This window comes from Somniosus microcephalus, chromosome 11, assembly GCF_052327205.1.
Source record: "Somniosus microcephalus isolate GS21.2 chromosome 11, FLI_Smic_1.0, whole genome shotgun sequence".
NCBI classification, from domain to species: domain Eukaryota; kingdom Metazoa; phylum Chordata; class Chondrichthyes; order Squaliformes; family Somniosidae; genus Somniosus; species Somniosus microcephalus.
This window is the reverse complement of record NC_140997.1, coordinates 191,163,767-191,175,860: the sequence shown is the minus strand read 5'-3', so window position 1 is coordinate 191,175,860 and position 12,094 is coordinate 191,163,767. Positions and strand designations below refer to the sequence as shown.

The 12,094-nt window shown below is 43.7% G+C and overlaps 1 protein-coding gene across 1 annotated transcript in view; it reads right to left on the bottom strand.

The window, feature by feature from the left end:
• The window catches only part of cfap20dc (CFAP20 domain containing), a 721,404-nt gene that overhangs the window by 371,395 nt on the left and 337,915 nt on the right, over window positions 1-12,094 (bottom strand). The window contains exon 8 of the mRNA XM_086001537.1: window positions 439-575. Coding sequence (XP_085857663.1) covers window positions 439-575 — 137 coding nt within the window. The remainder of the gene's footprint in view (window positions 1-438; window positions 576-12,094) is intronic.

Here is a 12,094-nt window from a genome sequence, read left to right as displayed (position 1 = left end):
AAGACAGGATACAGTTTAACGTCTCATCTGAAAGCTGGCACCTCCAATAGAACAGCACTCCCTCAGTACAACACTGAAATGTCAGCCTAGATGATGTATTCAAGTCCCTGGAGTAGGACTTCAACCCATGACCATTTGACTCAGGTGAGAGTGCTGCATCCACTACATCACACATATAGATTCACACAGAAACAAGATTCTTAATAATACTGAAATATCTTATATGAAGTCATTCTGACATTAAGTCGCATTTATTGCTTTGTATAACATTTTTTTCAGAATATAACCTTTATTCTTTATAATTTATGCTCCATATCACAGAACACAGAGTAAATGTACCTTTAAAAATGACAATATTCAGAACAGCAATGAAATATTTGAAATACCATTTGAAGTATTGAGATTCTGTAGCCAAAACATCAGTTAACAGCTACTTACATCTTTAGATCCTGTTGTCCCAACTTTTCTGCCACTAGTTGGAGGTGGTCCAAGTACTTTTGATCCAAATGCAATGTGAGATATATCTTGGTTTCTAACACTACGCGCACTGGCTGTCCTACGGTTGGTCTGCTGGTCTGAATTAAAAGAGAAAAGTGATTTTTTTTGTATAAGTCATGACAATTCTGCAGTCTCTGACATGTCAGCACACAACTGTTCTGCAGTTTCATTAGGAATGAAAGACTAGAGCAACAAGCTGACTTTATTACAGGTTAATTTATGGTGTTAGACACAAGTGACAAAACTGAAGTATAAATAGAAGTCAGAAATGAGGTGAGAACCATAAAAGATGTAAATGGATTTAAAACAGAGGTTGAACACCAGATAATACTCTGAAAAATTACTTCCTCCAGGTATTCACAAAGGGAGATAAATTACCAGCAGAAGTTACCAACAGACAGCAAAAGTTTCTATAGTTATATAAAAAGAAAAAGGGTGGCTAAAGTAAATGTTGGTCCCTTAGAGGATGAGACCGGGAAATTAATGGTGGGAAACATGGAGATGGCAAAAACACTGAACAATTATTTTGCATCAGTCTTTACAGTAGAGGACACTAAGAATATCCCAACACTGGACAAACAGGGGGCTCTAGGGGGGGAGGAACTAAATATGATTAAAATCACTAAGGAAGTGGTACTTGGTAAAATAATGGGACTCAAGGCGGATAAATCCCCTGGACCTGATGGCTTGCATCCTAGGGTCTTGAGGGAAGTGGCGGTAGGGATTGTGGATGCATTGGTAATAATTTTCCAAAACTCCCTGGACTTAGCAAAGGTCCCGGCAGATTGGAAAACTGCTAATGTAACACCCTTATTTAAAAAGGGTAGTAGGCAGAAGGCTGGAAACTATAGACCTGTTAGCCTAACATCTGTGGTTGGTAAAATGTTTTTATTAAGGAGACTAACAGGACATTTGGATAAACATAATTTAATATGACAAACTCAGCATGGTTTCATGAAGGGGAAGTCATGTTTGACAAATTTACTTGAGTTTTTTGAGGAAGTAACAAACAGGGTGGATAAAGGGGAACCAGTGGATGTAGTGTATTTAGACTTCCAAAAGGCATTTGACAAGGTGCCACACAAAAGATTATTGCTCAAGATAAAAAATCACGGGATTGGGGGTAATATTCTGGCGTGGGTGGAGGATTGGCTCTCTAACAGAAAGCAGAGAGTTGGGATAAATGGTTCGTTCTCAGATTGGCAACCAGTAACTAGTGGTGTTCTGCAGGGGTCAGTGCTGGGTCCCCAACTCTTTACAATCTATATTAACGATTTGGAGGAGGGGACCGAGTGTAACATATCAAAGTTTGCAGATGATACAAAGATGGGACGGAAAGTAGTGAGTGAGGAGGACATAAAAAACCTGCAAAGGGACATAGACAGGCTAAGTAAGTGGGCAGAGATTTGGCAGATGGAATACAATACTGGAAAGTGTGAGGTTATGCACTTTGGCAGGAAAAATCATAGAGCAAGTTATTATCTTAATGGCAAGAAACTGGAAAGTACTGTAGTACAAAGGGATCTGGGGGTCCTGGTGCACGAAACTCAAAAAGTTAGTATGCAGGTGCAGCAAGTGATCAAGAAGGCCAATGGAATGTTGGCTTTTATTGCTAGGGGGATGGAATATAAAAACAGGGAGGTATTGCTGCAGTTGTACAAGGTATTGGTGAGACCGCACCTGGAATACTGCATACAGTTTTGGTGTCCATACTTAAGAAAAGACATACTTACTCTCGAGTCAGTACAAAGAAGGTTCACTCGGTTAATCCCGGGGATGAGGGGGTGGTCATATGAGGAAAGGTTGAGTAGATTGGGACTCTACTCATTGGAGTTCAGAAGAATGAGAGGCGATCTTATTGAAACATATAAGATTGTGAAGGGGCTTGATCGGGTGGATGCGGTGAGGATGTTCCCAATGAAGGGTGAAACTAGAACTAGGGGGCATAATCTTAAAATAAGGGGCTGCTCATTCAAAACTGAGATGAGGAGAAACTTCTTCATTCAGAGGGTGGTAGGTTTGTGGAATTTGCTGCCCCAGAAAGCTGTGGAAGCTACATCATTAAATAAATTTAAAACAGAAATAGATAGTTTCCTAGAAGTAAAGGGAATTAAGGGTTATGGGGAGCGGGCAGGAAATTGGACATGAGTCTAGGTTCGGAATGGTCATGGCCCTGTGGGTAGTGGAGTGGGCCCAGGGGCCGTGTAGCCTGGTTCTGCTCCTACTGTGTTCTAATTCTGTGTTAGATTTCAGGAGATGGTTTTATTCCTGTTCCTGGCTGGGGTGGAGATCGCCTTTACAGAAGGTAAGTACTGTAGAAAATATAGGGACAGAGTGATCTCCTGGAAGAATTTCGATCGCCTAGATGGGTCGGAGAGGAATTTCCCAGATTTTTTTCTCCCAAATTGGCCATTGGGTCTTTTATCTGGTTTTTCACCTCTCCCGGGAGATCACATGGGTTCGGGTGGATGCAGAGTGATAGAAGATTTGAGGTTAGGATCAGATCAGCCATGATCTTATTGAATGGTGGAGCAGGCTCGAGGGGCCGATTGGCCTACTCCTGCTCCTATTTCTTATGTTCTTATGTTCTTATGAAGACATGCCATCCCCCAAGTAGAGACAACTTAATCAGAATTAATGATTTTGATATAAATGAGACGGAAGCCTCGAGTATCCTAGAGTAGTAAGAGCTTGTGGAGGAGATTTGTGAGGCATTGACAATCATTATGAAGGAGTCACTGGACACTAGGGAGAGACCAGTAGATTTGAAATAGGCCAATATGGTGCTCAAATTCAAAAAGGGTGATAAAAAAGACCCAATAACCTTACTTCAATACTGTGCAAAATAATGGAACTGATTAAAGAGTAAGATTGCAGACTATCTGTGCAAGAATAATCTAGTAAACAGTAATAGGTTCAGAAAGGATTTATCCTGCCTGACCAACTTCCTTGGCGTTTTTAAGAAATTACATCCCAAATCAACTGTGCAAAGCCCTACGACATGGTGAACCTAGATTTCCCAAAGTATTCTGGCAAAGTTCCACACAAAGGGCCATTAATTAAGCCAGAAGCTGTTAAATACTGGGTATGGATAAGAAATTGTCTTAAAGGTAGTAAACGGGTATTTGTTAGCAGAGATATGTTGGGATGAGGCAGGAAATACTGAGTAGGGTATCTTGGGGTTTGGTGTTGGGACCACGATGGTTTCTAATTTACATCAATGACTTAGATTCGGAAACTCAATGCAAATTGGTCAAATTTACAGATGGTTAAAAACTGGGGGAGGGGAGGAAGGCAGTGGATTGAAGGAGGCAGCTCAGAAATTGCAGAATTTGTTGGACAAAATATGCAAGTGAACAGGCCAATGGCAGATAAAATTTAATGTGGACAAGTGTTAAGTACTGCACAGAGGACAGAAAAATGGGTGACACTCATGATCCTCAATGGTGTTGTAAGAGCTAAGATGTTGAAAAAGACTGAGGAGTCTTAGTTGACTGGAAGTTCTACATGCCCAACCATTGAAGGCTGGCACTAAACAAAGTAAATAGAATGCTGAATGATATAGCTAAAATAGAGTACCAGTCAGAAAAGAATTATGCTCAAACTGCATCAGATCAGATCAGATCACACCTGTGTCCACGTCTGGTCACCTAGACACAGGGAGATATTTAAGCAACAGTGGCAGTGCAAAGAAGAGCCACAAAATTGATCTCCAGTGTTAGACGTCGGAGTTATGAGAAAACGCTAGAGAAGCTTCGGCTTTCATATTTGAACAGACATCAAAGAGGGAATTTTACTGAGGTAGGTAATCCAGTAAATTGTTTAGAAAAGGTAAATCAAAACTAAATTACAAGTGTTGTTAAGGAGAAAAAGATTAAAGTAGTAAAAGATCAATTTAGGTCTGATATCAGGAAGTTCTTCTTCACCATACATAGCAAACAGCTGACAATCAGTTTTTCAAGTCATTGTATCTGTGTTTCACAAGAAAAAATTGCTTTTTTCATGGGAATTGGAAGTTGAGAATTGGAAGTTGTCAAAGTGAACTAATCAGGTTAATTGGAAGACACAACTGGAGACTGTCGGAAGACATCAGCTTAGGAGTTTGATTGTGCTGCACTTGTTTTACATCAAGCTGTCTATTGTGGTGGGCAGCGCGTTCCACTCCGTCGCACACCAGAAGTGCGCCTCACGCTATATTGGTTGGAGCGCTAAAGTCATGCAAGGAACATGCCTGAAACTGGTGTTATGCAAATTAGGGCCTAAACGCCTGTCCCACGCCCCTTTGTAACATTCATTTATGACTGGCTTTGAATACATTCTGTGCTTGCTGCGGTCAGTTTTCTCAGGAGCATGGCAGCCAAACCAGCGGTCCTTAAAGGCTCGAGGCTGCCAAACAAAAGGTAAATTAAAAACTTTTATTTTTACTTTCCTGAATGTAGAGCCAGGAGGAGCAGAGTGCTTAAAAATGTGGGCTGTGGCCAGCCAACGCTTGTCCTTCCAATTGCCTCCCCCCGCCCGAGACTTACCTGAAATGGCAGCCAGCATCCTCGCCGGCCGAATTCAATTTAGTTTAGGTTTTAATTTAGAGTTTGCCTCCAAAGAATTTGTATATAACAAATAAGCAACTAAAATGTTTTTAAAACTTAATTTATGGAGCAATACAAGGAGTAACATTAATAATCAATACAAGGAGTAACATTAATAATCAAGAGTGTAACATATGCCACTTCCTGGAGGCAAGTCAGTCAGGTGTATCTGAGAGCACAAAATTCAGCTTCCCATGGCTGCTCCGGAAAACTATATTTTTATGCACTTTGCATTTTTAAAAGTTAGTTATAATGATTAGAAAAAAATTATGTTTTTGACAAGTTCAAAGTAGCAACATGGCTATAAAAACTGTTAGCAGTAATAGCAGATGAACGCTGTTAGATCCCTTAGAAAATAAATCCCACCTTCAGCACTCTCATTCCCTTTTATTGACTCCAGTGAGCACACAGTGATTCCATTTGGAACCACAAAACACACAACCCTGCTGCTCTATAAACACTGAGTTTTCCAAGGAAAGAGACTCAAACTTAAATCCAATTCCTGACAGAGATTGAAGCTTTTATAATAAATTCTTATGTACATGCTTATAATGGAAAATACTGATGTCACCTTTTCACTCTGAGCAATCTGGCCACAGGGTTTCCATAATTCTCTCAAAACGCTTGCTGAATGTTTTTTTCAACTGCATTTTTTTTCTTAAAAACTATTATTTTCTAATGTCCAAAATAATGGTTTAACTAAAATATAAAAGAATCAAAAAAATCTTCTCACAAAAACATGATTACATTTATCCAAACATTTCTCATAGCCTTTTGTGACTTTCAGTGCCTTCATGTTTTTATTTGAAGCCCTCAGCCTGTCTCGAAAGCCTGGGTTATTTTTTCCAGAGCTATGATGGCATTTGTGGAATTTGGAATGTGCAGTTTTCGCATCTTCGGTGTTCCTAATTTCCCAGGGTGCATTAGGACCACCTATAGCAAGGATTTTGTTTAAAGTCATCTAGCAGTTCCTGCTCAAAGGTTTTTCAAAATGATTTGAATAAAATCTAGAGGACAAATTTCAAAAGCTTTACTGAACTAATATTTGTTTTGAGGTTGTGTGTGCAAGGCAGATAGGAAAAATGAGACTGTTCCGATTACACACCAGTTGTAACCTTTGTTTTGTGTTCTATAAACTTTAAAGTGTGAATTAAACAGATACTGGTGTCAGATATATATGGGGGAGAAAGAGTACATCTTTCTTCATGGTATGTTACTACAACTTTTTTTTTAAAGTTGAATTTTTAAGCTAATTACCTCACCTGTGTTTTGCTGATAAAAAAGGTCAATGATAATGGCTTACACCTGTGAAACAAATGGTAATTTATAGAGGTGGAAAGAGAGAAAAAGAGACACAAACACATGCAAGTACAGAGAAAGGCAAAAAGGTAGTTACTTTTGATATCTTTTTCAAAAAACCAAGTTAAATTTTGAAAGTAAACAAAGATCCTTTGAGAGCCCTGTGAGGAAGTTAAAGTGGGTGGGGGAGGGGAGGAAATGTCTAGTTGAAGGTGAGCAAGCCTCTTGCCATGTGTCACATGCCTTTGGAGGGAGTTGATAGAGGAATAAGGGTGAGGTGAATGACAGCAGAGCCAAGGGAAGGTGAGGCGACAGGGGTGGCTCAAAATCAAAAAGGCAGGCGTATAGAAGGAGAGTAGGAAAGGGAAGGTGAAGGGATAGGGGACACAAAAGGAGTGAGGAGGCGCGTGGAAGCAGGAGTGATTGGGGGAGGAAATGGGGAGGGAGCTGCTAAAGGCTACATTTTTCCCAAAACTCCCACCTCAAATACAGTCTTTAACCATTGGTAGCTCCTTTCCCCACTTCACCACCCATCATCTCCCATCTGAAAGGAAAGTAGAAAAGGAAAAGGTAACGAGAGGAGCAAAAAGAGCTAATGAGAGACAGGCAGAAGAGAAGAGAAACAGTAAAACAAAACAAGAGGAGAGACAGAGAGAAAAACAACAACACGAAGACATCAGAGAGATATTCTCCAATTTACATTCATATTGCCTATGTAACCTAGTCACACGGTAATTACAACCTTGTGACGTTACCACATTGGGGAAACACTGTGTGTATGTAGATAAACCTGTATAATCCCCTTTTAACTGCTGTATTCCCCTCCCCCCCGCAAGACAGTTGCAAGCTGAGAGGAATAAGGCATGTTCAGACTCGCCTGCTGCTGAGAGAAGGAAAACCAATCAGGTTCCAGCAGGTGACCAATCCGTGAGTCATCACAGGTTCGCGGACTTTACGAATTCAGTACTGTATTGTGAGAGTTGGAGTAAAGACCTATTTCTTGTAGCTCGCTGTGTTGCCTATTTCTTTACGCGGGAGACTGTAGTCTCCCACAACCTCACACCAGTGGAGGTGCTGGATGTTCTGCAGCAAGCCTCACCTCATGACTCCACAAGGCCTCTCCACCACCTACAAGGCATAAGTCAGAAGTGTGAAGGAATACTCTTCACTTGCTTGGATGGGTGCAGTTCCAACAGCACAAAAAATTAGATGCCATCTCGAACAAAGCAATCCGCTTGATCAGCACGTCATCAACTAGCCTGAACATCCACCTCAGCACTGACGTGTACCATGGCTGCTGTGTACTATCTACAGGATTCACTGTAGCAACTTGCCAAGGCTTCTTTGGTAGAAAGCTCCACCTTCTAGACAGACAAGTCCCCCTCCAGGTCACACACTATCCTGACTTGGACATATATCATTGTTCCTTCATCATCACTGGGTCAAAATCCTGGAACTCCCTATCTAACAACATTGTGAGAGCCCCTTGAGAACATGGACTGCAGCATTTCAAGAAGGCGACTCACCACTACCTTCTCAAGGGCAACAAGGGATGGGCAATAAATGCTGGCCTAGTCAGTGATGGCCACACAAAATATATATTTTTTTAAGTGACTTAAAGCCCCCAAGAGAATTTTTAATCATTAATGTAGGCACTTTTTCCACATCCAAATTATTACCAGATTATTAATTTTTATTGCTAGGGGGATAGAATATAAAAACAGGGAGGTATTGTTGCAGTTGTACAAGGTATTGGTGAGACCGCACCTGGAATACTGCATACAGTTTTGGTGTCCATACTTAAGAAAAGGCATACTTGCTCTCGAGTCAGTACAAAGAAGGTTCACTCGGTTAATCCCGGGGATGAGGGGGTGGACATATGAGGAGAGGTTGAGTAGATTGGGACTCTACTCATTGGAGTTCAGAAGAATGAGAGGCGATCTTATTGAAACATATAAGATTGTGAAGGGGCTTGATCGGGTGGATGTGGTGAGGATGTTCCCAATGATGGGTGAAACTAGAACTAGGGTGCATAATCTTAGAATAAGGGGCTGCTCTTTCAAAACTGAGATGAGGAGAAACTTCTTCACTCAGAGGGTAGTAGGTCTGTGGAATTTGCTGCCCCTGAAAGCTGTGGAAGCTACATCATTAAATAAATTTAAAACAGAAATAGACAGTTTCTTAGAAGTAAAGGGAATTAGGGGTTATGGGGAGCGGGCAGGAAATTGGACATGAGTCTATGTTCGGAACAGTCATGGCCCTGTGGGTAACGGAGCGGGCCCAGGGGCTGTGTAGCCTGGTTCTGCTCCTACTTCTTGTGTTCTAATTATGTGTTAGATTTCAGGAGATGGTTCTATTCCTGTTCCTGACTGGGGTGGAGATCACCTTTTACAGAAGGTAAGTACTGTAGAAAATATAGGGACAGTGATCTCCTGGACGAGTTTCGATCGCCTAGATGGGTCGGAGAGGAATTTCCCAGATTTTTTTCTCCCAAATTGGCCATTGGGTTTTTTATCTGGTTTTTCACCTCTCCCAGGAGATCACATGGGTTCGGGAGGGATGTAGAGTGATAGTAGATTTGAGGTTAGGATCAGATCAGCCATGATCTTATTGAATGGTGGAGCAGGCTCGAGGGGCCGATTGGCCTACTCCTGCTCCTATTTCTTATGTTCTTATGTTTACTTGAAAAAGAGTATAAGGAAGAGACAGTTACAGGGAGAGAGGAAGGGATGGGGGAAAGAGATCCAGAGAGATAGAGAGAGGAGACAAAAAAAAGAGGCAGAAATAGACAAACAACAAAAGACTAGCTCCGGCAGCTATTGGAGAAACAAAACACAAATTTAATTGTTCAGTGATTACCAGAGAAAGCTTATTTCTGAGGGATTTATTTTTGCTTAAAAATTAAATGAATTAATTTTGAAAATTTTTCAATTAAGAGTAACAGGCTAATTAAATATTTGTTTTTGAGAAACTAATTACATCACCCGTTGGTACAAATGTGTCTGTCATAGATACCTTCCCTTCTTCTTCTTAGGCAGTCCCTCGGAACCGAGGAAGACTTGCTTCCACATTAAAAATGAGTTCGCAGGTGACTGATGAGTCCAATGCGGGACCTACAGTCTCTGTCACAGGTGGGGCAGACGGTGGTTGAAGGGGCGGGTGGGTGGGGTGCTTGGGTTGACGTGTGCTCTTTGCGTTGCCTGCGCTTGGCTTCCGCTTGCTCCCGGCGAAGAGACTCGGGGTGTTCGGCGCCTTCCCGGATGCTTCTCCTCCACTTTGTGCGCTCTTGGGCCAGGGATTCCCAGGTGTCGGTGGGGATGTTACACTTTTTCAAGGAGGCTTTGAGGGTGTCCTTGAAGTGTTTCCTCTGCCCACCTGGGGCTCTCTTGCCATGCCGGAGCTCCGAGTAGAGCGCTTGTTTTGGGAGTCTCGTATCGGGCATGCGGACAATGTGACCCGTCCATCGGAGCTGATTGAGCGTGGTCAGAGCTTCGATGCTGGGGATGTTGGCCTGAGCAAGAACACTGACATTGGTGCACCTATCCTGCCAATGGATTTGCATGATCTTGCGGAGGCAGCGTTGGTGGTACCTCTCCAGTGCTTTGAGGTGCCTGCTGTACATGGCCCATATCCCTGAGGCATACAGCAGGGCAGGTATCACTGCTGCCCTGTAGACCATGAGCTTAGTGCCGGGTTTGAGGTCCTGGTCTTCAAACACTCTCTTCCTCAGGTGACCGAAGGCTGCACTGGCACACTGAAGGCGGTGTTGGACTTCGTCGTCGACGTTTGCCCTTGTTGACAGTAGGCTCCTGAGGTATGGAAAGTGGTCCACGTTGTCCAAGGCCTTGTCGTGGATTTTGATAATCGGGGGGCAGCACTGTGTGGCGGGGGCAGGTTGGTAGAGGAGCTTTGTCTTACGGATGTTTAGTGTAAGGCCCATGCTCTCGTATGCTTCGGTGAAGGTGTTTACGATGGTTTGGAGTTCGACCTCCGAGTGAGAGCAGACGCAAGCATCGTCTGCATACTGTAATTCGATGACAGAGGATGGGACGACCTTGGATCTGGACTGGAGGCGACGGAGGTTGAACAGTTTCCCGTTTGTTCTGTAAATTAGCTCCACTCCAGTGGGGAGCTTACTGAGGGTGAGATGGAGCATTGCAGCAAGGAAGATTGCGGCGAGTGTCTCACCTCCTGACTCCCCAAAGCCTTTCCACCATCTACAAGGCACAAGTCAGGAGTGTGATGGAATAGTCTCCACTTGCCTGGATGAGTGCAGCTCCAACAACACTCAAGAAGCTCAACACCATTCAGGATAAAGCCGCCCGCTTGATTTGCACTCCATCCACCACCTTCAACATTCACTCCCTCCACCACCGGCGCACTGTGGCTGCAGTGTGTACCATCTACAAGATGCACTGCAGCAACTCACCAAAGCTCCTTCAACAGCACCTTCCAAACCCGCGACCTCTACCACTTAGAAGGACAAGGGCAGCAGACGCATGGGAACATCACCACCTACAAGTTCCCCTCCAAGCCACACACCATCCTGACTTGGACCTGTATCGCCGTTCCTTCACTGTCGCTGGGCCAAAATACTGGAACTCCCTTCCTAACAGCATTGTGGGTGTACCTACACCATATGGACTGCAGCGGTTCAAGAAGGCGGCGCACCACCATCTTCTCAAGGGCAATTAGGGATGGGCACTAAATGCAGGCCTAGCAAGCCAGCGATACCCACATCCCAACAATTAATTAAAAAAAAAAAATTATTGAGAAGAGCGTTGGTGCGATGACACAGCCTTGCTTGACCCCGGTTCGTACGTGAATTGGGTCTGTGGTGGAACCGTTGGTCAGGATCACGGCTTGCATGTCGTCGTGAAGCAGGCGGAGGATAGTGACAAACTTTTGAGGGCAGCCGAATTTGAGGAGGACACTCCATAATCCCTCACGGTTGACAGTGTCAAAGGCCTTTGTGAGATCAAAGGCGGCCATGTACAGTGGTTGGTGCTTGTAGTGTATGTACCTTTAAGAGGAACTATGTTTTTGAAGCCCCTGTATACTGTAGTACCAGTAGTGACCACTCGGGTATATAAGCCTGTGTAGCGTCTTGTGTAGTTAGTTCACCTCCAGACTTTGTTCAGTAAACACTTGTTAAATCAACTCCTGCATTCCGTGTCTCCATTAACACACGGATCTGACAGTGGCGACGAGTTAGAAGCGAACTTACCTGCAATTCGGCAGCACCTCAAGGGGATCGATTCCTCAGACGAAGGTCGAAGCCAGAAGCAAGAAAAATAAATAAATAAATAAATATCTCGAAAACGAGGGCCAGGCTTGGTCTCCAGTCTGTGGTTTCCCCAGCTAAACGGGCTGGTGGCAGGTAGTGCACTGATCCTTCCTGGGCTGCGGCGGGCTAGAGCTCGATCGGGTGGCTCTGCAACGGGGCCGGGCAGCGAATCGGGAAGCAGAAGCAAAGAGAGAGAGAGGGTGGAGCACTCAGGGCGCGTCCGGTGCTGCAAAGCAGGTCGGCGTTCGGACCGAGCAGAGGGAGGGGAAAGTCCCAGAGGGTCCGCTCCACGACGGGAACGGTTCTCCAAGTAATGGAGAAAATATTGAAGCGATATATTAAAAAAAATAGAAATACCGCGAAAAACTGCGGGTCGCAATGAGAACTGCGGAGAACAGCGTTGGCAGCAGTGGCAGCAGCGGGA